The sequence below is a fragment of the Phytophthora sojae genome (genome assembly GCF_000149755.1).
Source record: "Phytophthora sojae unplaced genomic scaffold PHYSOscaffold_2, whole genome shotgun sequence".
Taxonomy (NCBI): domain Eukaryota; phylum Oomycota; class Peronosporomycetes; order Peronosporales; family Peronosporaceae; genus Phytophthora; species Phytophthora sojae.
Window position 1 is genome coordinate 5703006 of NW_009258116.1, and position 23995 is coordinate 5727000.

Sequence of the window (23995 nt, forward strand, 5' to 3'; positions counted from 1 at the left end):
ATGCCTTTGTTTTGTAGATCGCCCACCTTCAGTTTCCGACTTGGCATGAAGCTTCGTTGCGCGTTGGTGGGTTTCAAAGACAAAGCTTTTGCCATTAATACCGAAAGATGTGAGGTGGTAGCTGAATTGATCAGGCTAGTCCGGGACGCGAATCCAACAACGCTCAGGTCGGTTGACTCAATGCGGATCGATTTGTTCAGCACAAAACAGGGAGACAAGTGGCTGCCGACTGACAGCGCGGGCGTGCGGGCGTTGGAAAGTGGCGCGATCCCAGATCTGGTGAAGAAAGTGATGGAGAACCGACCCATCGACCCCGCGACGACGTTGAAGAAGGTGTTTGGCGGTGCCAGATCGACGAGCGCAGTCCACATTCTAGTGCGTGTTCGCCACCCCCGAAAATTACATTCACGCCAATGGCAATATGGATGCCAAGTGCGGAGGCAACACACTCGACGTCCCAAGAATTTGTGCACTCTCTTGCTATCGATCCAAGGTATGGCGGCGCTCTCAAGGCGTACCAGGAAGTCGCCTACCGTCTAAAAGACGACCCCAAAGTACGAGAACTAGCTGATATACTGAGAGATATCCCCACTCATGAGCGATCGACGCCCTTTCCTGTGCTGGAGAGCTCCTCTGGCACGGGTAAGACGCAGATGGCGTTCAACTTGCAAGCCGCGGACCTGGAGATCTGGGGACGCAAGACGTGTACGCAGCCTACGAAAAACGATCGAGGGCTTTCCGACTATGCGTGAGGCAGTACATGGAAAACGTTGATGTTCTCGAGCTCCAATTGAACGTGAATCGGCACGTGTACACTTTTATTTCCGCACGCGGCGAAACCGAGTGCGGTGGGGAAATGTCAACGTGGCGCGCCGAGGTTGAGGAGATTCTCCAGACTCGCGAAGACAGTGGAGTCAAGCCCTGCATTGTTTTCATGGACGTGCAACGTGTTGTGAGCCCCACACGCTTGGGGTTTTGTCGCGACTGTGCTGATGCAGTCCGAAGTCCGTCTGGCCGTCAGTGTCCAAGCGTAAGACACTGCGCCGGTGCGTGCCCGACTGGCAGCACACCTATTTCATTTAGATGAACTAGCACGATGTAAGCCACCGACTAACTACAATACACGCTACTTTACGTGTACAACTTGAGTGCCGCTCGTACGCCTGCTCTAGCCACTCGGGTGTACGCCCACACGCGCCTACCCTACTCGTCGCAGCCGTCGAGAGACTTGGAAGCCACGTGCCTCCTAGTCCGTCACTCCGTTGCCGTACACGCCGCTGTAGCCGTCCACCGAGGTCGCCGTTAGCGTCCACCGCCGTTTGTCCACCTTCCGTCCGTCCGTCCGTTCGTCGCTTGAGTGCTCGCTGCCGAGAACGTGTTCGTTCGGCCTGTTCGCCAGCCGTCCAAACCAAAAGTCGTGCGGCTTGTTCGCTAGCCGCCGATTTCCAAAGTCAGCGGCTTGCTCGTTAGCCGTCAACTTCCAAAGTCAGCGGCTTGCTCGTTAGTCGTCAACTTCCAAAGTGAGCTCTGTCGGGGGGCTCGCAGAGCCCGGAGGTCTCGAGGTCTTCGGGGATCCCGTGCAGCAGATTCTGTCGACCACACGGCCGACCGGATTCTCGTTCCACGCTGGCGATGACTTCAACGCCGTCAGCTGCTGACGTCACGTCTGCCGCCTCACGCTCCGCCGAGACGCTCGCCTCCTTACAGACGAATTCGCCACAATTGGGTAGACATGGCGGAGTATATGAGGCTGAGTTCAAGTACAACGCCAAGTTGTATTCCGTGATGATTAATGTATTCCGCGCGCTTGGGACTACCGCTCGTTGTGAGTTCTACGAATGGAACCGCGCGTAGTCTTCTGGAGGAAGGCACGTTATGGAGTCTAGACGTATCAGCAATGCGACTAGGAATCGCACAAACTCGAGCGTGTACATTGATCCCGACTCTGCCTTCCATTGCTTTCGATGATGAGGCCATCAAGCAAGCGCGAGTGCCGGGAGAGATCAAGAATATCCTTCAGCACAGCAGACCTCTTTTTGAGGAGCTAGCGCTTGAATACATGGGAAGAAAGCACTACTTAGGAACCAATCGCGTTGCCCTACTCGAGTATTTGAGCGTGATGGTCGGTGAATTGGTGAAAGATTTCCAAAGAATGAAGAAGTTTGCACGACCCAAAGAGTTCGAATTGGGGCAGATTGGCTTGCTTCTCAACGCAAGCTACCCAACTAACGAAGGCTCGAATATGATCGATGGACATTATGCACAACTATTGGAGAAGGATTCGTTTGAGCTGTTACCATTCGGCGTGTATTTGCTACGAAATGAAGTCAAGCGGAAGCCTCGTTGTGCATTTCCACCGACACAGAGCGACATGCTGCTGCATTTGACATTGGTTGGAGGTCGCGATTTTGCCCCGCTTGAGCTGCCGCTGAGGAAGAGGGAGATGGAAAGCCCGTACGACCAAGTCTCGATCGACGTCACCGACTATCACCCACTCTACCGCCATGGTGAATTGGATACGGAGGCGCTGGTCACAGCTGCGGTTGTTCTTGCCAGTCACCGAGGAGGTTTTGGTGGAGTGACATTCCCAGCGCTTCTGTACGAAATGGAACTATCTATGCACGTCGCGCCACCCTGACTTTGAAAGCAAGCAGTTGGATCGCCTCGTGGTGCCTTTCCTGTCTCCACCTAACTCGAAGTGGCCGGATTGTTTTCTGAAAGATTAGGAGGGCAGTGGAGGGAAGTTTTCAAACTTGGTGCGCCACGTTCATGAACAACGAACAGTCCTTTTCGACTCAGAAGGTGTGGTAGCTGTTGGGTGCATGGATTGGAATCGAAAACCGTTGACTTCGGGGTTGAACAAGTACGCTTTGAAGGGTGTTGACGCAAAGGTCACCTGCTTTTTATCAGGCGCTCGGAACACTCGAAATCGATGCTAGTGGTTTATGCAGATATCTAGTCCCTTGAAGAAGAAAAATGAACTGGGCGATGCAGACGGCTACCGCATCTCGAAAAGACCTGGGATGACACGAGTCGGAGGCGAGCAGGTACAGCGTCCTGCATTATGTGGAACTCAGATCAAGAAGTCCAGCGAGGCACAAGCGATGAGGAAGCTGCTGCTTTTAATTGAACATGGATAATAATCATCTCCTTTGTTTTTATCTAACGCGGTGGAAGCGCCAGTTGTAAAATGTTGTTGTTGTTGTTTGTAAGTGTGGTTGCAAGCACCACGGGGTGGGAGGGGAATTGCAAGTCAATCCCTTGAAACGTTGTCACTTTCAAGCTTTCCGTTTGGAGGGTCCCGTTGTTCCACTGACAGGTAGTCAGCTCGTGGGATGTATTCAGAAACAGTGTTTCACAAAGTCCCCACTCATTCCTGAATTTGCCGTCTGCTAGAAACGATGGTGCTGCTGGTGCTTTCCTACGTTGTGGTGGGAGAAGACGGAGGCGCGATCTCTGTGAGATTCGACTCAAGCGACATCGTGAACCTCTTGAAGTAGAAGATCAATCAAGAGAATGAAGAAACCGCGCACCGACTACAGCTCTTCTTGGCGACAATGGAGAGTGAATGGTTGAAAGACGACGATCCTGTAGCGCTTGAGCTAATCGCAGGTGGGGAGAGTCGTGATGGCATTAAAGCAATGCTCAGTGGGCAGCAACCGATGGTGACCAGACCATTGAAGTATTGGCTCGACCAAAGCAACATGCCAGAGCCATCACCCAGTGGTCAAATTCACGTCCTGGTGAAAGTGCCGAGCAAGAGGCAGACAATTGAAGAAGCTCCGGATAGCTGGATGAGGGTCCTGTCAGAGGAACAAGTGGGCGTCCTACCATCGAATGATATGGCTCTTCGACTCCACTTCGAACGCGAACTTCGCGTGAAAATCCCCATTTTGCCTGGATTTCTCCAAACAATTATCGAGACTGACAAGCAGGCGCGATGCGCTGAGGTAATTCAGAAACTTTTTATTGAAAAAGACAGCGGCATCTCCGTGGAGACGATGGGGATTGTATGTGACGCGATTGCCCCGTTGATGCATGGCTAGGGGTCTGCAACCGAAGATACCTATCATTCATTCTGGGATACGCTTATCCTCAAACCACTGCGAGAAATTCTCCGAGGGGATTTCCGTCGTCACTCAAATGCGACGACTTCTACGCGCTCCTATCGTCCCGATCTGTGTTTTTATCTGGAGAACGTGTGTATTTTTCGAGGGGAAGAAGAATCGAGTGGTCCCATGCAAGTTCCAGTTCAAAAGCTATGCGAGAAGTTAACGTGGATATACGACAACGCGCCTTACGTCTTCGGGTATGCTGCAGTCGGGTATCAACTCAGTTTGGTAGTGATTAAAAAGTATAGCACTATCCAGAAGCCCCACGGTGCGACTGCAGAGGTGATCCAGCAATATGATTTGGGTCAGCTTCATGGCCGACTTTCGTTGTTACTGGCGTTGCTGAACTTGTCGACACTCTTCCGGCCAGTGGTGGAATTGATCGAACCCTTCAGTGAACCGGACTACGCTAATAGTGACTTGAGTAGTACGTTCTAATGAACACCACAGGTTGATCGTGTATTCAGTCCTTTAGTCCTCGTGGCCCGCAGACTTTACCGACGGGAACCACGGTACCAGCATGGACACACGCTGCTGGTACTCCTTGTACAGCGGGTACTTGGACGCCGTGATGTATTCCGTGAACGGAGCCGACCCCTGAAACAGCAGCGTCAACAGGATCGTTCCCAAGCTCGACGGGTTGAACAGAGGCTCCGACACCGCCACACTGAAGAGGTAGAACGCCCACCAGAGCGACATCTCGCCGAAGAAGTTGGGGTGGCGGCTGTAGCGGAAGAGTCCGCTGCGGTTGAATCCAGCCTTGTAGTCCCCCGTCAGAGGCTTCTTCTGTGCGATGAGCTCGTACTTCTTGCAATAGAATCGCCACTGCTGCTGGTCAGCGACGCTCTCAAGCACCAGCGGCAACAAGAACAACGCCGTAGCGACGCCGTCCACCGCGTTCAGCTCTTCGTGGCGGTGGAAGTACACGACGTACGACGGAACCGCCAACAGCATGAGCAGCACGTGCTGGTATCCTGCGATGAACACGAGGTTCAGCACCTCGAACAGCGTCCAGTGCATGTACTGGCGCACCACGGCCCAGCGGTAGTCCTCCTCGCTGAGCTTGTAGCCACCTTTGCGCCAGAAGTTGAACGTGAGTCGGACGCCCCAGAGCGTCGTCAACAGCGCCATGAGCAGCAGTCGCTGGTCCCAGACGCCGCCATCGGCCACGTGCGCGTGGACGGCGAAGTGCCAGGCGAACATCGGAGGCGTAATGGACCACAGCCGGTCGGTGAACGAGTAGTTGCGCGTCACAACACTGGCGAGCCACGTGAGAGCGACCAACACGAGCAGCAGCTGCAGCGCCACAGCGAACGCATTGGACGTTGAGTACGGGAGGACCTTGAGCTGCCAGGCGTCCGCCCAAGCGTCTTGAGCGTGGAGAGCGGCGCCTTCCCACGTGGTGAACGGCGTATTGATAGCGGTCGCCATGGTGGTGGGGACGGAGAGGAATGAGGAATGACCTCACGCTACAGCATATAAACGGTACGCAGTGAATCCTCTCCGGGTCCACTGGAGCCCTTTGCTCGTGACCAGACGTTGCCGACTGCAGCGTAATCGAGAGCATGGGCGTCTGCTTGATCCCCTGGGTGTGTGAACTCCACAATGTGAGTGACCTGCATCTGGAGGCGGCGGCTGCTTCATTGCCGCACATCTCGCGGAACTAACTCTCGTGTCGCACTGCGTTATGGCAAGTTTGAGGCTAAAGTGTTCTAGCATACTAGTACCAAGCTGCATCATTCCTGTTCATGCCTTGGTGATGCCTCAAATGGCTCCACGACATTCATTGCCCAAGCTCTTCAAGTCCTGCAAGTGCAAGCTGCACTCTTCAACTGCCGTTGACTTGAACAAACTAAACTCGAAATAGGTCCCCCCAAATCCTACAAAATAGGTCCTTCTTCTTCATTTTTCATGACACGCCTTTACAATCCGAGCGTACCCATTTTACAGTCGAAAACCGCCCATGTCACTCGCTCGAAGTGGCGGCGCGTTGGCGTCGATCACGCGGCTTGTACTGATCCTCTCGGCATGCACTCTTGCGCACGTAGCAGCCCAGATCGACGTCTTGTCGGACCCTGAAATTCCCGTTCTCCCGAGCTCCGTAGCGCCCACAGAAGCCCCCACCGCCGAGCCCAAAACTACGGATCCCTTCGGTATCGAGGCGAAACCCGCGCCTTCCGCCGAGCCCCTGCAACTTTCGAGCCTGGATTCCAGCACCGCAGGGTCCCAAGATGAAGTGGCGGCAGTGGTGACAGCTGCTGATGTGTCCATCGACCAGGTCGAGGAGCACCTCCACATCGTGCAGCAGCTCGAGCTGTCGGTGGGCAAAAGTCTGCAGGACATGGAGGCCGGCGACCAATTCGCGCGGTACACGCAGGCCCAGATCAGGGAGAGGCAGCGGCTCAAGGACGAGCTGCAGGCGGTGCGGAACAACCTCAAGAGACTCGCGCGGGGGCTCAACGGGACGCTGCTGGAGCTCGAACACGTGGAGCAGGAGGAGGTGCTGCAGTCCCAAAAGCTGAAGGAGGTGCTGGCCCACCAGGAGGAGGAGGAGCGAGAGCAGAAGCTCGAGAAGGACGGCATCAAGGAGATGGACTACGAGACGGGCCACCTCAAGAACACGACGGGGCTGAACGCCGAGCAGCTCAAGAAGCTGGAAGCCGTGGAGAAGAAGGCGGACCCCGCAGTGCTGCACTACGATATGGAGTTGCTGGCTCAAGTGGCGGTGCTGTTGGGTGTCTCGGCTATTGGAGGGATTATCGCTACGTACTTCAACATCCCGCCGCATGCGGGGTACGTGCTGGGAGGAGCGCTCGTGGGTCCGTCGTGTCTGGGAGTTGTGAGGCTTTACAAGGAGGTGGAGACCATCTCGCTGTTTGGTTCGGTGTTCTTGCTGTTTGGACATGGCGCGGCGTATTCCCCGCAGCAGCCGGAGGATATCTTCAGGAAGTACTTTGCTGGAGGTGTGGCGTATATCCTGTCGACGGTGCTGCTGGTTGCTGGGGTCGCAGTTTACATTGGCTGGACGAAGTCGTTCGTCGAGGGATTGAGTATCGGCCTTGGCGTGTGCTTTTCCACCACTGCGCCACTGTATGAACACATTCGGGAAAAGAGGATCCAAGACTCTTCCTTCGGTCGGGTACGTTCCAAACAGTAAGAGAGTTTTGCGGCTACATTCACGCACTAACTATGATATTTTCTGTGTAGACCGTAACATCGATTATTGCGATCCAGGACGTCCTGATGAGCTTCGCCCTGGGCACGCCTGAGTGGTTTTCGGTGCGTTCAGTTGGCTGGATCGGCGTGGCCATGTTGCGTACGATCGTGGCCTACGCTGTGGTCGTGAGCATGACGGTGTGTCTACACCAGTACGTCGTGCCGAAGCTGCTACGCTTCTTGACAGCCATGGAAGAGGTCCACAACGCTCCGCTCGTGCTACTGGGAGTGGTGTCTGTGTGCTTGTTCATGGCGCTCTTCTCCGAGATGATTGGACTTTCACTGGAGTGTGGCGCCTTCCTGGCTGGTCTAGCCTTCGTCCATGTATCGGGCAACGCAAAGGGAGCGTTCATGTCCATCCGCGTGATGGAAAACTTGTTCGGCAGCATGTTCTTCGCTTGCGTTGGCATGATCCTCCACCCGATGTTCCTGATCCGCAACGCTGGCGAGATCCTGTCGATGGTGCTGCTGATCGTGGCCATCAAGACGATATCCATGACCGGTGTGATGACCTTCTTTCGTATCAGTCCGCGCAAGGCGCTGATGGCCGCTGTTGGTCTGTGCCAGATCGGTGAGCTCGCTCTCATTTTCATGATCAAGGCGCATGCATCCAAGCTCGTCTCACGCCGGACCTACCTGCTGTTCGTGGCTGCGATCTCCGTCTTCCTCGCCTGCTCGTCCTTCTTCAACCGGAGGATCGTGCTGGCGCGACGGAAGTCAATCTATCGCCTGCCGTCGTCGATGCGAGGAAAGCCGATGGAGCGGCATCGGAATTCCAGCGATCTGCACGACATTCGGATCGAGACGCGACAGCACGCGAGCTCCAGTGGCGCCTACATGGACTCAGAGGGGGAAGAGGACGCGTTCTCACCGACTTCTAGGATGCGGCGCCAAACCTCGAAAGGATTCGGCCATTAAAGGACGAAAAGTAGTGCAGTGCTAGAAGGCAAGCATGCTGCTTCCATTAGATTGTCGATTACTACGCGGACTAATAATTAAAAAGCAAACTCATTCGTCCTGGTTGTTGGGGCTGGCGGCCGTCGCTTCCTTCGCTACGGTCTGGACATCTTCGTCGTCGACTTCCGGTCGACTGCTATGTTCATGTTCACGGCGGTTCGTTTTGTCGGCTTGTTGCTGGATCATTACACTTTGTTCATCGGACTGCATCTTGGACTCCTCCTCGGGTGGCGTCATGGGCACAAAAGGTTCCTGAACTCGGTCAGGCAGTTTGATCGGAGCTGGCGGCGGTGCAGATGTCGACTTCATCAGACGCGGAGGCTGGCGCTTGTCGCTCTGCTGAAGTGGCAGCGTCGCCTGCTGCAGTAAATACATGAAGCCATCGCGTACGCCTTCGTTCGGGAACTCGAGGTGGAGCTCGCGGAACCGAGTGCACACTGACAGCACGCACGCCGGGTCCACTGCGCGCTTGGAAGTATTGGGCAGGTTCATGGCGTGACCGGCGAAGAATGGGGCGTCGTCACCGTCAAGCATCTCTCGGATGTCGTGCAGCTTGATGGAGTCGTCCAGGCGATCCGGAGATGTAGCTGACGGGGTCACGGGCTGCTCCAGAGTCGCGCTTGGTGACCGCATGCGCAGCATCTTCGCTGCTGGAGGGGTTATGGGCGATGACGGGGTGCTGCCGGTCTGTCGAGTGGCAAAGTTGAGCGTGAATCCGCCGCTCGCAGTGCGCTCAGTCTTCGCACCCCGTTCCCGACGCAGCGAGCGCCACCACAGACGCTTCTCGTTAATAGCGTCGGAAGTGCTGCTACTCGAGCTGTCACAGGAATGGGGAGACGAAGCGTTAGCACTCTGTTCGGACTCCTCCGGGTCGGGCCTAGGCGTACCGGCGACACCACCAGCCGGGATTCTGTTTGCTTCGGGTTGCGCAGCGTGCAGATCCGGCTGGCTCGTCCCGTTGTTCTCCTTGCCGCCAATACCAAACAAACTCGTGAAGCTGCGCGCGTTCTGGTAGCGTAGCAAGCTGCGCTTGAGCAGCTTGGGCTGCCAGCTGAGAACTTTACCGTCAGTCGACAACCGCAGCTTGGTACGATGCGGGAGCCCATTGCGGCCGTACTTGACGGCTTCAAAGCCGCCCATAACCAGCTTCTTGCGGATCGCTGACGCTGCCTGCTGACGTCGCGTGAGGTCTGCAAGACGCCGACGCTCCTCGTTCTCTCGACGCAGACGCTCGAGCGTGATTCTACCCGCCTGGATCCACGGGTGACACCGCAGCACGGCCATCGACGGCCGCTCCTTCGGGTCGACATGCAGCATCTTGGAAATGAGTGTCTTGACGTCCGGGTGAATGGCAGCCCAGTCTTTAGAAGGGTAGCGCACATTGAACCGATGTGTTCGTAGCTGCGCGAGCTTCATGGGGAACGGGGGGTAGCCGCACAGCATGATGTACGTCACGACGCCGAGCGAGAACACGTCCACTTCGAGGCCGTACGAACGTCCGTCCAAGATCTCCGGAGCCGCGTAGCCTGGTGTACCGCACGAGTCCGAGGCCTGTTCCTCCTGGTGGTTGAGTTGTCGAGCGAAGCCGAAGTCGCAGAGCTTCACGTCGTCGCCAGACAGCAGCACGTTCTCGGGCTTGACGTCGCGATGGATGATGCTGTGCGTGTGGCAGTAGTGCAGCGCCTCCACGAGCGCAGCCGTGACCTTCTGCGCCTCGCGCTCGGGGAACTTGCCCTGCTTGACGATGCGGTCGAACAGGTCGCCGCCTTCCGCCAGTTCCGTGACCAGGTAGCACTTGGCGTCGTCCTCGATGACTTCGTACAGCCGCATGATGTTGACGTGGCTAACGCTCGACAGCACGCGCACCTCGTGCGAGAGCGCGGCGCGATCCACGTCCGAGAGACTCAACTTGTCCACGATCTTGCATGCGTAGAAGCCGCCCTTCTTGCGGTGCGTGACCTGCTTGACCGTCGAGTACGAGCCCTCGCCCAAGTGCCGGGTTATGGCGTAGTGCTGGTGGAAGTCGAGGAAGCTCTTCTCGCCCTTGCGGAACGTCACCTTGGGGACAGGCGACGCCGTGGGGGACGCGATCTGGACCCCCGCAGCAGCCATTGACGATCCAGAGCTCGTCGGGATGGCTGCACCCGACCGAGACCGAGACGAAGACGCAGTGCTGCTGTCGCTACTGCCGTCGCTACCGCATCGGGAGGTCCGAGGTCGAGTCGCGCCTTTCTCGGGGGCACTGCACGCCGGTGAGAAGATCGTCGACGCCTTATCTTCCGGTTCCTCTGGTCCGTCTTCATGCTTGCTCTGCCCACACAGTACACGGTTAGTCGCGACGCAGGTAGAACGGTGGGGTATTCTACTCACGCTGTGGGTTGACGCCTCCATCTCCTTGGGGCAGTTGTTGTTGCCCGCGCGTGGGGCGCCGGGCTCGGGCGTGGTCAGATCGTCGATGCTGAGCTTGCCCATGTCGGGTTCGAACGGGGGTCCCTCGTCCTCGTCGTAGTGGTGGTGGTCTCTGTTGTTGCTGCTGCCTAGATCCGCCATGTCTGTGGGCGTGGCGGGGCGTGTCCAGCCGAGCAGCTGACGCACCTTCATGCGTCCTGGTGGGGCCTCGTGGGGCACTGCAGCACAACACAAAGGGTCAGGCTCGCCTCCGATGCAGCGCGCGAATGTCATGCCAGGCTGCAAGACCAAACTCTGGAAAGTGGGCGCCAGTAGGACCGAGAGCTGGGACGAAGGAGAAACGAGCGGCGCGTGACGGAAACGGACGCGTCGACCCCAGCACGCACAATGGTCAACGCCAGCTCAGCTCGAAGCTCCACGCGCGCGCAGGACTCACCCCGTATTTATTTAAAAGTTTTGCCGTTCCCCAGCTCACGCGCCTGCGATGCTGCAGACGTTGTGGCCAGGCGGACGCTTCCCCTAAAGTAACAGGCCCCCGGTTTCTCGCCAGCGAGCGAATCCGTTGCGGCCGGTGATTCCTTCCGCGGTTAGCGGCGTTTCACGCGCCACTAGTGACCCGTTTCGACCGGCCGGGTGTCTTGCGCCGTGAAGGGAATAAGCAGGAGTGAGTGAAGCATGGGTTGCAGATTGCGGCGGTGGACATGACTCAGTACATGTCATTTGCTGTCGTCGGACTGATCCGCTGAGTTATTAGCTACTGCAGCCATCTTCTCACTCAGACTCACGTCGTCCAGCGCGCGTGAGAGCGAACTGGACGGGAATTGGTGCGCGCTGAGGTCGTTGAAGGCCGCCTCGTAGCGCACAAAGTCCGCGTGCGCTTTGGTGACGCCGCAGGACAGCGGCACTTCCTCTAGATACGGCAGCACGCGAACGAGCAGCAGCTCTTGCCGCGCTTGCGCTGCAAGCACGCGGTCGCCGTAGGCCGAGAAGCTGAGGAGCAGCAATGACGTCATGTTAGCTGCGCGGCTTACTCCAGCGCGTAATAGAGGTGGCTGCGCGTGCGTACCTGTTGCCGATGATGACCAACTTCTCCATGGCGGGCCCCCAGTTGCACGCGAGCACGTTCTCGTACAGCGTCTTGCCGCAGTGAGGCATGAAGAAGACGGTCTTTCGATCCACGCAGCGCCGCCCGTGCTCGTTGTCTTCAATCACGCCCACATTGAAGCTCCCAGCAATCGCAGCGTCGCTCTTAAAGGCCAGGCACGTCAAGTACAGGTTACCAGGGTGATGAGGGAGTAAGCTACACGCTCACCACTCACCTTGTTCATGGCGGGGTCAAATATCTCGACACGGTGTTGACTCTTGTCTTTGCTTGCCGCAACCTCCGCAGTCGGAGTCTCCTTTTCTGCATCCAGAGCCTCTTTCAAGGCCACCAAGAAGCCCAACTGGTGCACCGCATTGGACGACGCACAGAAGCTCCCGAGCCCGTAGCCAACAAGAACTGGCCCGACAGCAGCGTCGTCGTCTTCATCGCCTTGCGACTGGAGCTCAAAGTGTTCAACCACGACGCGCAGTGCGTCCTTCAGCAGTAACGAGTCTCGTAGGACGTCGGCGATGGCGCGCACGCGCTGGATGATCAGCTTCTGCTTCTCGACCGAGACCTCGGCCACAGGCTCCACCGCCTCTTCGCCGACTGCAAACTCACCCACGAAAACCAACAGCAACCATAGTCAGCGCGTTCAAAAGCACCAAAGCATGAAAAAGTGCGTTGGCACCGCCAGCGGCGATTCCAGCCTCGCTAGAGGCTGTGAACCACTCGTTGAGCTGCTGTAGCCTTGGTGCAGTAAGATACAGAGCCTTCAACAAAGACTTTCAAGGTAGTACCATTCGAGTGGAGCTTGGGGGCTTTGGACGGAGCTGACCGGGGCTGCGAAGGCCCATTGCGAGCCTTGCCACGCCTCTGGCGGCGAGACACAAGCTGCCATTCCTGCTCCATAGTGAACCGGAGACTGTGGCGCCCGTTATGGCTACGACCTCATTTTGACCAATTGAAACACGTCGATTAAAAATGTAGCCATGTCCGTGAGACGAGGCAAGAACTGCAACATCAACGGGGGTATCAACCAAGTCAACTAAACCACTCGCGTATATATTGATACTGTATGGAGCGTCTTCCGGCCCCCTCTGCTTGTGTAAAATCTGTAAGTTGTAAGTGGGCTTTATCCTCGCTCTACGTCTCTGGCGGTCTCGATGACGCCGTAGGAGATGGTGCCGTCCTCTTCGACGTCGTACGGGATCACTCCAGCACCATCGTTCTCGTCGTCGTGGCGGTTGCGGCTGAAGCACAAGCAGCCGTTGCAGTTGCAGTAGCCGAAGCTCGCGGTGGGGCAGAACATGGCGGCCACGAACATGACGCCTGCGAGGAAGAAGGCGGCGCACGTCAGTACGATCAGGTCCACGTAGAAGTACACGACGCCGCTCATGTACTCATCGGGCGTCATGATGCTGTACATGCTGCTGGCGTCGTACGAGAACCACACGATCAGGACGAGCTCCAACGCCAAGGAATAACCCAAGGCTCGCAGTGACACAAAGTCGTCCGTGCCGCCCACTACGCCGTACAGGATGCCCGAGATGATCGCAGCCACCGCAAACGCCATGCAGCCGGAGACTAGCGACGAGCGCAGCACCATCTCTCCGTCACTGTCTGGCTGTTGACCTGTGCTGGGGCCTGAAGGAATAGCGTCTCCGTGGTATCGGTACGAGAGCCCCGAGAGGACGATCATGATACACACCGTCACGAACGTGAACGCGCAGCAGAAGAGCCCTGCAGGAGTATCGAGCCACGTCTGTACACCAGCTACCAACAGACTGAGTACGAGACTGAAAGCCGCCACCATCAACCAATTGAGCGGGAACCGCGTGCGAACGAAACAGACTGCGCCGAGAGCTGCGATTGAGCCTACGAGGGGCCCCAGGAGGTCCACCGTTCGTTTGAATGTGTCGTGAGTCCACTCGCTCAGCTTGGAATCGTACGTTAACGCAGCCACGAGAGCCGTGAGCACCATGAGCTGAAGCGCGAAGATGGACAGCATCTTGCGTCGAAACGCGATCTGCATGGACATCGGCAGCATGGCGATGGTCCCGGGGGCGTATGCCTTGCGCGATTGAGTCTCTTGGTTCTCGTCGTTGCGAGTCCATTGCTCGTACCGCCTCCGCCAGTACGAGCGCGGTCGTGAAGCTCTCTCGGTTTGCGGAGCTCGGGGCTCTGGAGCAGGCAATCGCGGGTTCGAACCGGGCGTTCTCCAGCCATCGTCGTAAGTACCTTCCGTCTCGCCGAGATCCACCGCCACCACCCGAGACGAAGGCCCGCGTGAGGTCGGGTGCATCATCTTGGCCAGGCACTTATCTCGCCAACGTTGAAAATTGTTGACGTCGAGCCACTATGCAGCTTGCAGTATTTGCCTGATAGAGCTAGTGTGTTTAGTGACCCCGAGGACGAGGAGGAATGATGCCTGACGACGAGTGTGTGAGTTGTTCTGGTGACAAGCGCTCAGAATAGGCTTTCGATGCTTAGCAAGGCGTGAGACCTTGACCTGCCTGTAATGGCTAACTATATTTGACTTAAGGGGAGGTCGGGTGTGAACTACGTAGTTTGGTAGTGAACCACCAATAAACGCAGTATACTCTCGACTCCCAACGTAACGCTCCACATGCAGTTGTGAGAGCTCTGCATTTTGCTGCGGTGTTGATTTTCAATTCCTAGCAAGTTGACCAGCACACTCGATAAAACGAATGAAAGGACTGTAGGCCGGTTGTCGGTACATCAAAACCATGCTAGTGACGAGAAGACCGGCTCGGAAACGTCCCACGCCAACAAATAACAAGATGGCGTCGCAAGTCTGTGTAATTAATGATTCGCCACACAAGGATAGCCGGCGTCGATCCTGAGAAGTAGGTCACTAGACCACCGGCTGAAAACGTGAAATATTCGCGAGTTATTACTGTGCAACTTAGATATCAGTGCTATTTCCTGGACAATTCTGGCTGTTAACTCAGTCACGTGCATCAGCACATGCCAGAAAAACGGAATAAATATGAACTATTTCGCAAAATCTCCGGCTGAACTTAGTGATACGCATTCTAAATACACTAGTTCGCTAAATGTTAGTGCGGCCACTCGAAATTATTCAACCTGGTCATTTGTGTTGAATTCGTTGTGATGGAAAACCTGGGGTTTGATAGCGTCGCGCATGCTGTCGACCTCCAGAAGAAGTAAATATTCTCACAACCGATGGACAAACCCTTTCAAATTATATATGTTTAGGAGGTTAAATGAGTTTTAACAATCCTAACAAGCCTACGGCATGAAGCGGAGCATGTGATTTGTTCCGAGACAGATATTTATTCGAATAGACTCTTGTAGTGTGCCCTGCATCCACTATTTTAGATAATACACAAATCTATAGAAAATATACCTGAACTTGGTTTAAAGTAGAACTTTTGCAAGACTGAGCATCACCCGCTAAGACAGACTTTTTGCGACTGTTAACTACTAATTAGAAAAAGAGAATTTGGGCGTCCAAACTACAACCTAGGAATAAAGATCATTGTTTCTGGAGGACTCGCAGTTTCTTTGTTGTAGACTTTAGCCGGCAGAAAGATGGTGCACTTCAACTACAAACAACAACAAGTTCGTGTGCTGGTTGTCTTGATTGCCGTGATCCACATTGAAACTGTGATTGTTTTGAGCCGATCTACCAAAACTACAGACCCTGCTTTTTAAGAGACTTCCATCAGCTCGCGAGCCGCGGGGTCTTCGGTAGAGTAGTCACTACTAAACGCTGGTCTCGTTGGTCTCGCTGTAGAGCTCAATTAGCAGAACAAGTTTACCGGGGCTGTTGGGCCTCGACAGCAGTTGCGTGTCGGATCCTTTCGAGATGCAGCAGAAGACAGTAGCGTCCTGATTTCTGGATGCTCGAGTGCATTCCAATGTCCTTGCTCATTTTCTTCACTGCGGCGAAATGGGTAATCGAAGCTTTTGACACACGGTTCTGCATTTTGGCGAGATCCAGCGAGTTGAATTCATCGGACTTTCGATTGATTTCCCCTGAAATCACCCAGAGGAGACACCAAACTCGATCCGATCCGAGTCGTAAGCGCGTCGCACCCAAAATTTAGCGAAATAAACCTTGGCACCCCTCCAACCGCTTAAAAACCTTTGAGGCCATGGCTTGTTGGGGGCCGATAAGAAGGGTACCAGGATGTTAGTGGACGGGATGGGGATGCTGCGAAAGTCGATACCCACCGCAAGTTCGTTCAACATCTCCCCCAGAAACTTGGCCAACGACACTCCAGCACCACCTCCGCCCTACTCGCAGTGAAAATTACATGGGCTGCAACAAGCGACTCAGCAGGTACCCTCATTTCTTCATCCCGCTCGATTGGCGCCAATTCTTTATGGGGCTGCAACGCAGCGCTGACGAGACGACTATCTCCACTTTTCTTCACGTTGTCGTCGGTCATCCGCGTTGAGTTGTCATATTATTGGTGTTTCTCGCTGCGAGGATTAGTATCGTCATCTTCCGTGGCCCCGACATCCAGATGTGTGCACTTCGCCCTCTTCTTGGCGTTTCCCTGAGCAGATAACGGGGGTAGCGTGTCACCATGGTTGTCTTCCTCCGTATGTATCAATCTCTTCTTAGGGATCTTGAAGCGCGTGCTAGTCGATGCCAGTAGCGTTTGTGCGGATTCCTTTCCCTTGAGTTCGTCGTCGATGAGCACAATCTCCTCTGTCACTGAGGTATCACCGGCTCTGGCTGGTGGCACCGACCCGCACAAGCGCCGTAGAGCTTGATATCCGTCCACGATCTTTCTGGCGCGGTGGGGAAGTAGCTGCGACTTGCTGGAGTTTCCGTTGGTCTTGACTGGGCGAGATGCACTTGGGTACTTTCGGTTCCCATCGTTCGTGGTGTGGAGCTTTCTCGGTCGTAGGCAAAATGACCTGTACTGCTGCTTTACTCGGAGACATCAATATGGGGAACGACCAGAAGTGACCTATTATCAACTGGCAGTTGGAATTAGTGCCGCAAAGCTACTGTTCTACTGCTGCTACTCGAATAAAGCGTTCAGTATTTTCAATACCATATGTGTCTAATGTGGTCATATCGCTTGCGTTTGGTTAGCAAATCCCTTTCAGCATCCATGACACTAGAAATCCCTTGCCGACACGTCCATTGGAACAAGCTTCTTATCTTGCCCAGCTCGTTGGGCAGATCGTATTGCTCTGCTGCGTCCGCTCGCCCGTCGGACTGGAAGTCAACTCCGCGCTGGCCGACAGCAGCTAACTGAGCTACTGCGCCGGATCGCTCGCGTACACGAACGAATCCAATTTATTAAGGAGGCTAGATTACTCAATAGTCCTCACTAGTTCGAAGCTATTAGCCCACAGCCAACAACTAGAACTAACAACACAGTCAATACAAAGAGAGTTCACCCACACACGTGAGCTACTAACGCCACACTCGTTCGTCCCAACCACAGGGGCTTGCACACCCGAGCAGCTTCGTCGTCCCCAGATCCCACGCGCGGTACGTACGTGGCTAATGCCGGACGCTCGTGTCCGACACCCACTGGCACCTCACGTCGCCTGCGACCCAACTAACCCATCGACTGCTTGTCCCGCTGCAGCCACTCGTTCGTCAGCAACAGCAGAGCACCCGTCGGCACTCCACCGTCACTCGTCCACTCGTCCAGAAGGAGCTGTCGCCCCACGATCGTCACCCGTGAGAGCTGCTGCTCTCTTTCGTGTCCAGCGGCCCGTCACCAAGCCACCGAAGTCGTACGTGCCCACTTGTCGCCGAGCCCGCTAATCTTGTAGTCTGCGCTCTTCACGCATTCGCCACCGCTCGTTCTTCTCGCCTCCAGGGCCAGCGTTCTCTGCTGACCCTTCGGCTTCGAGATCTTCGCCGTCAGCCACTCCCAGCCGTTCGTTCCAGCTGCCACCGCTCACAGAGGGACTGTTCGCCGTCAAGATCGCATTCGTGCGGTCCTCCACGCCCACCGTAGCGAACCCACGCCACTCGTTCGTGTTCGCCACGCCGAACTCGCCGTTCGACCCGTACGGCAAGCTGCCGCAGTTCGTCGTCATGGTCACCGTGCCGTGACCGCCATCTGCCCATGTCCTGTTACACCATGTTTTCCTGGTCCCGCTCTGGCAACCCAAATACCTATCTCCATTCTGATGAGCATCTGCTGGTCCAGAAATCTCACTTGTTGAGTCTCAAAAAATATAGGCATGATTCTACTGAAAACGTTGGACAGATGATGGATAACAGATGGATAGTCGTTGGACGGCAAGTCCAACGATTTCGAATATCGAGTTGAGTCTATTTGAGCCTATTCCTGTTTGGCGACTTAAATAGAGCCGAAAACGTTGGACCGTATACACAATAATGTGTGGCAGATGTAGGTTCGCGGGCAGCTTTGAAAAGCGGGATAAAGCAAGACACAGAAGCTAGAGAAGCAGGCACTGGTGAAACATGGCACGACTTCACCCAAGGACCATCACGGCGCTGGGTTTCGTAACTTGACGCTGAGCGCCGTATCTTCGTGCTGGGTGCCGTAACTTGGCACATGTAAGGATCGCATCGTGCCGGTGGCTAAGCGCAGGTGCAGATGACCCGCCAACTCACATTCTTGACTGACAGGGTGCAGCCGATGCCTAGAAGATGCACCGTGAGCTCTGAAGAGCACGACTTTCGCACAACACGAGCGCGAGATTTTGCCGCTGTCGTAGTCAAAGAGCCAGCATAGCAAGACAGACCCGAGTATCAAGAAGGACGAGGATTCCGCCATTAGAAGAGCAACCGAGAGCAGAACCAAGGTGTGCAAACTAATCGGAACGGCTAACATGTATTGACTTGCATTAACAATCTATCTCTGTGACCTGTTGTGGCGGCGCAGAAGATTAACGACGGTAGACCATTGTAGCTGTTCTTTACGGCGAGTGCAATTTCGCTGGGTTTGATCTCCAATCGGCAAAATGCCCATTGCTCCAACCAGCATTTGCCTTGCCTGCTGAAGCGACGGATTACAGTTGTAAGTATTATTTTGCCGGGCAATGCTCTCGATTTTCAGCATTACGAAGCGAGAATCTGACAATCGCTTTCGTGTGTTTTTGTTTGGCAGGTCCATTGGCACAAGCGATCGATACGGCGGCCAGTTTTTGCTTGGGCATCCAAACCACCAAAGCCCCCACGCCACACTCAACCGAACCATTGCGAATGTGAAGCCGCCTATCGTACGATGCTGCCACCAGGATGAAGCCTGGCTGACCGAGGAAGTTAGCTCACAATCAACTTGAGCGACTCGTCCGTTGACACCTAGTTATGCTTGTGTTTGTCGGGCAGCAGAGCGGCTGCTGCTACTTGTCTCCTCTCGTCACTAGTATAGTTTGCAGTGATTGATGTCACTGTCGGAAGTTTTGCCTGCCGAACAACTTGCACAATTGAGGCGGAGTTTGCGTGGATGGTGTGCACCATTTGCGTTATGCCGGTGGAGTGAAGCGCTGCGGCTACGGCTTCTGTGAAGCCACAATACGAACGTAATTATGCCATACGAGTACACCTCTCTCAACTTCGTGCTCACAACGTTGCTATCTCTTCGATGAGTTCGTCCACTGTCTGCTCACTAAGTACGGTCCAACACCACTAAGTTCGTTTCCATCCAAATTCGTACTACATATGAATACGTGGCAAAAAGTGGAGGTGCAAGCCTTGGTTTGTCTTCGATCGATTTACCTGCGGACTCGCCTTGAGCACCCCTTACTACTGCTTCTACTTCTTCTTCACGCACACCTAACTACCAAAACACTACCCTTTTTGTTCCAGACACCACGCTTCTTGCTGCTCATATCACACACCACCTGCCACTGACTTCAAATGCCGCAGAGGAACTCCGTCGAGAGCGCACCGTTGCTGGTATCCACCGCGGCATTCCGATGAACTCGCCGCAGCTCCTTCTCAAGCCGAGCTGCCGTCTGCTGAGAGCGGTGCAACCTCGCGCGCAGCGACGCCCGCTCCAGCGCCAGTCGCTGGATGGTCTCGGCGGGCTATGAAGATCGAGGGGCAAAACGCGAATGGAACCGCAAGAGGACGTCGTCCAGATGCAGAAGCAGAAGAAGTACCAGAGGAGTCGTCAGCACTCCATGACCAGCTGCGGACTACTACAAAGCAGAATCATACACAGCACGGCCCAACACGGGCCCAACACGCCAGCATTAGATCCAGGACTGAATGCTATCGCATTGAGCCCATGCAGTGCCTGCCCTACGACCACTTACTTACTTTAGGGAGGGCGTCACTGTCTCCAATGAAGTCTCCAGCTCCACTTCGTTGCAGCCGAAGCGTGGCGATTTCACACCTTAATCGGGTCAATTCGTCAGCCTTGCTGTCGTCACTTGCGTCGTTGGGATCTTTCTGGTCTCCCGCGGCGGCCGCGGCCAGCAATGATGACAATAGCTGCAGGTTGGCACCGCTCCGTTGCCGCTTGCCTTGCAGATCACGTACTGTCTCCAGGAGCTTCGCGTTGTCTTCCAGAGCACGGTCAAGTAATGTCTGCAGTTGAACTGGGGTCTCGTCACCGCTTGCCTTCGGTAGTTCCTTGGTAACGGGGGGAGACTGTTGCGAGGTCTCTATCTCTCGCTCTAAATCTTCAATTCGCTTCTGAGCAGCCTGCAACGCACTTGTCATCTCTTCCTTGTCATTGTCGTTGTCCCCAGAATCACTGCTGCTGCGAAGGCTGTGCTCCAGACGCTCGACCTCACGCCGTGCCACCTCCTGCTCATGCTCAAGAGCACGCGCATCGTCCGCCGCCTTCTCGTTCAGAACTTTAGACATCTCGCCCCGTTGGAAGCGAACTGTTTGCTCCAGGTCCTCAAGTTTCTTGCGCAGCTCATCCTCGGCTTGATTCTGCTTCGCTTCCTCGTCTGCTGCCATTGTGCGGAGCTGCTGGAGCTGGAACTCGGCGAACTTAGTGGCAGCACTTGAGGTCTCCAGCTCGTCCTGAGTGGTTTGCAACTCCTTCTCAAGGCGCTGAATTGCGTCCTGGTAGAGATCAAGCTTCCGGCCGAGACGCGAGCTTAGGGAGTTCACACGACGAATCTCGCGGTACGTGTCGCTGACACCTCCATCACCATCTTCGCTGGCATCGAACCCATCCAACGACATGCAGTCATCACCGGTCTCATCTTCGTCCCCAGAGGCATAGCTGGTCGAGTTGGAGTCTGTCACTACAGAAGATCCCGATTTCGGGCTGGGAGGACTGCACAGCACAGGCTTCTTCGAGTACACGAGTTCAGTGACGTCATCGAACAACGACCGGTACACGTTGAGCAGCTCTTGCAGCTCCTGCATTTCTTCGCTCGGCACAGTCGATTCTTCAAGCATCGGCGTCTCTTGAGGCTCCACTTCGTTCTCCTGCTGGAGGTTCTGCGGGAGGTCCAACGGCACGGCATCACTGACACGGCGTCGCTGTTCTTCGACAAATGCCTTCCACTCCAATAGTTCACAAAGCTCATGACGAATGAGGTCGTTCTCGGCCTCAGCCTCCTCGGATCGACGAAGCAGCTCGTCAATACGACGCTGTTGATCTTGAACCTTTTTGTACAGCTCACGCTCTCGCTTCTCGGCTGCCGCAAGCGCAGCGGCAGTCTCATCATCATCGGCAGAGTGCTCCTGGTTGTCTACATGATGGTAGCGCAACGCAGAACCACTGTATCTCTTTGGTGCAGGGAGCATTGACATCCGCGGGGCCTGAAGCTTGCTCGGCTTGAGCTGGTGCGGGCGACGACTGTACTTGTAGCGCTCGGGGTCAAAAGTGACCTCTTTGTACTCTTCAAAGCGGCAAATCATGCGGTACAGCAGCATCTCCAGTCGATCGCAACGGGCCTCCACGACATCCCGCTCCTGCTGCTGGGGCTCCTCTCCGTTTTCCTCAGCAATGTCGGCGGGAGACAAAGCACCACTAGCGCGCAGCAGTTTCTGCATCATGTCAAGCGCAGGTTCCCAGCGATTCTGCTTCTTCTTCTTCTCCTGAGCTCGGGCCTCGGCTTCGGCCTCAGCAATCGCCTTCAGCCGCAGCAAGTGCTCGTTCTTTGAAGGATCGGAATCTGAGGACTCCTCCGTTGACACTGCGGTACCAACACCCACGCCACTTCGCAACGTCGCAATCTCCAGCATCAACTTCTCAATCTGCTCCTTTAGCACCGGCACGAGCGAGTCCGCATCCTCGTTCTGCACAGCGTTATTCTTGATAAACTTGGCGCGCTGAGCGAATTTGAGCGTACTCAGGGTTTCAGTAAAATACTTCTCATCGGGCGAAATCGTTGCCACAATACTCGTGATAGCGTTGCCTCCCAACGCATCGCGCAGAAGGAAGGTAAGCTTGGAGTCACGGTAGTGTACGTGCCTCTTCTGTCCATTGCTCACATCCACAAGCGCCATGATCACGTTGCCAAGCGCCGACAGAGATTTGTTAATCTGCGCAGCCTCTTTCAACCGCTTGCCAGCCACTCGCGTCTGTCGCTGCTTCTCGCTACCTGCCAGGTCCACCAAGTGCAAGCACGAGCGGCGCGTGCGTTTCACTCCGGCGGACGTGCGCTCCTCAAGCACCAATTTGACCGAGAAAACGGCATGAGACCGGGAACTTTCGCGGTTCATGTCCGTCGACGAAATATGCCGGTTCTGCGAGCCCAGTTGCAGCAACGTCAGCGCTTCCTCCTCGCTCCCCACATCAATCTCGCGTAGCTGGTCCACATACACCTCCTTGTTGCGGTCTTCACGAAGGCTCTTCGGTTGCTGTGCAGCGACCGATCCACTGGGTTCCAGTAGGTCAAAAATCTTCTCGTTGTAAATCTCCAAGTATGAACACGCCAGCGTGTACTGCAGGGCTCGCTCCTGCTCCTCTCCGCTGTAAAACGCGGCATTCCGCTCCCGCGAGAGCGCCGCGAGTCGCTGAAACAAGTAATCCAAAATCCGGGGCGTGAGACCGCGCAGCGGCGACAGTCGCAGTTCATGCACGTTCGTCGTGGTGCCACCCAGCATCGTAAACGTCTTGCCCGAGCCCGTCTGGCCGTACGCGAAGATGCTGCCGTTGTAACCTTCAATAGTGTTCTCCACCGCCGCGCGGCCTGCATCCTGGAAAATGTCGTCCTGCTGGCAGCTCTCGGTGAACACGCGGTCGAAGCCGAATCTCTTCTCCTGCTGCGAGGACGGCGCCAGCGTCACGCCGCGTTGGTCCGGCGCCACCTCCAGACATTTTTTGCAGTCACTGCCGGGCGACGGGCGGATACGCAGCAGCACGCGGATGTTATCCGACTGCTCCGAGGACGGCACGAAGCTCGACGAAATAGCAGCAGCAGCGGTAGCAGCGACTGGAGACCTCTGCGGGGCGCTCATCGGCCGAGGCACCTGCACCTGAACCTGCACTGGAGGCGGCTGCGCTCTAACAGCAGCTGAACTCTCCTCGTCCATCGTCTGGTTGCTCGTCTGGTGGCTGGGGAACTGCAGGCGCTTGGGTGGGCGCTGGAACTGCGCGGGGGGCGTCGTGGCTCGCATGGCGGGCCTGGCGGGCGACGGCGCCGCGATCCCCGACTCGTGCGCTCTGGCAGCGCCGAAACCCGCCGTTGGAGGCGCCAGGAACGACGGCTTGGCCGCTTTCCGTCCGCCAGGACCCGGGATGCTGCAACAAATGAACAATAACTGTTAGGACAAGCTCTAAGCGCAAGGAAAAGTTGCTCTAAATCCCCACCGAGACGACGGGAATGGCATCGTGTTCTCTCGGAGTTGAGAAGTGAGTGAGGCTCCGCCAGTCGCGCCCGTTTGCTCTGCGAATCGTCGTAACTGCAGAGAAAAGCGGCGCCTTCTTCTATCACTCGCTCAATAAATCGACCTGCTGCTGCGGCGGTGGCGAGGGAGCAGGTGGGAGGTTCGCTTCGGCCTGGCTTCTTCTTCCTCTCCTTGGCTGGAGAAGGCGGAGCGCAGGAAGTTCGGTCGGTCGGGCCTTCGCCTCGCACACGGCCGAATTCAAACTGACGCAAAGAGCCGGGGATTACGCTAATTCGTGGAAGGTTAACAGACGAATTAGCAACCACGTCCCATCGGGCCGGATGGCACTGGTTTCTGACTGGAACTGAGTATGCGACGGCGCTCTGGACTGCAGCTGCGCCGCGCAAAATGGAGACTCTTGTCGGCTGCCGCAGCGTGCATGCAGGGCGGGAGGGCGGGGACCTCACTACATAT

At 55.8% G+C, this 23995-nt stretch overlaps 12 protein-coding genes across 12 annotated transcripts; 5 read left to right on the forward strand and 7 right to left on the reverse strand.

Moving 5' to 3' along the window:
- Nucleotides 1-45: 45 nt before the first annotated feature.
- On the forward strand, nucleotides 46-261 carry PHYSODRAFT_405782 (hypothetical protein; the record flags this gene model as incomplete). Its single annotated transcript, XM_009521576.1, has 1 exon — nucleotides 46-261. A coding segment is annotated over one exon (216 nt), but the record flags the coding sequence as incomplete, so codon positions are not given.
- Nucleotides 262-413: 152 nt separating this feature from the next.
- Nucleotides 414-752, forward strand: PHYSODRAFT_296617 (hypothetical protein; the record flags this gene model as incomplete). Its single annotated transcript, XM_009521577.1, has 1 exon — nucleotides 414-752. One exon carries the CDS (start codon nucleotides 414-416, stop codon nucleotides 750-752), a length of 339 nt encoding a protein of 112 aa, XP_009519872.1.
- Nucleotides 753-1792: 1040 nt separating this feature from the next.
- On the forward strand, nucleotides 1793-2638 carry PHYSODRAFT_296618 (hypothetical protein; the record flags this gene model as incomplete). The annotated part of the gene is made up of 1 exon (XM_009521578.1): nucleotides 1793-2638. One exon carries the CDS (start codon nucleotides 1793-1795, stop codon nucleotides 2636-2638), a length of 846 nt encoding a protein of 281 aa, XP_009519873.1.
- Nucleotides 2639-4103: 1465 nt separating this feature from the next.
- On the forward strand, nucleotides 4104-4550 carry PHYSODRAFT_479292 (hypothetical protein; the record flags this gene model as incomplete). Its single annotated transcript, XM_009521579.1, has 1 exon — nucleotides 4104-4550. A coding segment is annotated over one exon (447 nt), but the record flags the coding sequence as incomplete, so codon positions are not given.
- A 33-nt stretch (nucleotides 4551-4583) lies between these two features.
- Nucleotides 4584-5543, reverse strand: PHYSODRAFT_484404 (hypothetical protein; the record flags this gene model as incomplete). The annotated part of the gene is made up of 1 exon (XM_009521580.1): nucleotides 4584-5543. The coding sequence occupies one exon, from the start codon at nucleotides 5541-5543 to the stop codon at nucleotides 4584-4586; it is 960 nt and encodes a 319-aa protein (XP_009519875.1).
- Nucleotides 5544-6075: 532 nt separating this feature from the next.
- PHYSODRAFT_252434 (hypothetical protein) lies at nucleotides 6076-8246 on the forward strand (the record flags this gene model as incomplete). Its single annotated transcript, XM_009521581.1, has 2 exons — nucleotides 6076-7251; nucleotides 7320-8246. The coding sequence occupies 2 exons, from the start codon at nucleotides 6076-6078 to the stop codon at nucleotides 8244-8246; spliced, it is 2103 nt and encodes a 700-aa protein (XP_009519876.1).
- A 90-nt stretch (nucleotides 8247-8336) lies between these two features.
- PHYSODRAFT_483507 (hypothetical protein) lies at nucleotides 8337-10886 on the reverse strand (the record flags this gene model as incomplete). Its single annotated transcript, XM_009521582.1, has 2 exons — nucleotides 8337-10593; nucleotides 10669-10886. 2 exons carry the CDS (start codon nucleotides 10884-10886, stop codon nucleotides 8337-8339), a joined length of 2475 nt encoding a protein of 824 aa, XP_009519877.1.
- Nucleotides 10887-11410: 524 nt separating this feature from the next.
- On the reverse strand, nucleotides 11411-12690 carry PHYSODRAFT_487530 (hypothetical protein; the record flags this gene model as incomplete). Its single annotated transcript, XM_009521583.1, has 4 exons — nucleotides 11411-11684; nucleotides 11761-11942; nucleotides 12014-12387; nucleotides 12579-12690. The coding sequence occupies 4 exons, from the start codon at nucleotides 12688-12690 to the stop codon at nucleotides 11411-11413; spliced, it is 942 nt and encodes a 313-aa protein (XP_009519878.1).
- Nucleotides 12691-12913: 223 nt separating this feature from the next.
- Nucleotides 12914-14086, reverse strand: PHYSODRAFT_311492 (hypothetical protein; the record flags this gene model as incomplete). The annotated part of the gene is made up of 1 exon (XM_009521584.1): nucleotides 12914-14086. One exon carries the CDS (start codon nucleotides 14084-14086, stop codon nucleotides 12914-12916), a length of 1173 nt encoding a protein of 390 aa, XP_009519879.1.
- A 2152-nt stretch (nucleotides 14087-16238) lies between these two features.
- PHYSODRAFT_325697 (hypothetical protein) lies at nucleotides 16239-17844 on the reverse strand (the record flags this gene model as incomplete). Its single annotated transcript, XM_009521585.1, has 3 exons — nucleotides 16239-16621; nucleotides 17360-17496; nucleotides 17600-17844. The coding sequence occupies 3 exons, from the start codon at nucleotides 17842-17844 to the stop codon at nucleotides 16239-16241; spliced, it is 765 nt and encodes a 254-aa protein (XP_009519880.1).
- A 785-nt stretch (nucleotides 17845-18629) lies between these two features.
- On the reverse strand, nucleotides 18630-19076 carry PHYSODRAFT_480632 (hypothetical protein; the record flags this gene model as incomplete). The annotated part of the gene is made up of 2 exons (XM_009521586.1): nucleotides 18630-18713; nucleotides 18840-19076. Coding segments are annotated over 2 exons (321 nt in total), but the record flags the coding sequence as incomplete, so codon positions are not given.
- Nucleotides 19077-20023: 947 nt separating this feature from the next.
- PHYSODRAFT_481164 (hypothetical protein) lies at nucleotides 20024-22798 on the reverse strand (the record flags this gene model as incomplete). Its single annotated transcript, XM_009521587.1, has 3 exons — nucleotides 20024-21157; nucleotides 21206-21811; nucleotides 21905-22798. The coding sequence occupies 3 exons, from the start codon at nucleotides 22796-22798 to the stop codon at nucleotides 20024-20026; spliced, it is 2634 nt and encodes an 877-aa protein (XP_009519882.1).
- Between the last annotated feature and the right edge of the window lie 1197 nt (nucleotides 22799-23995).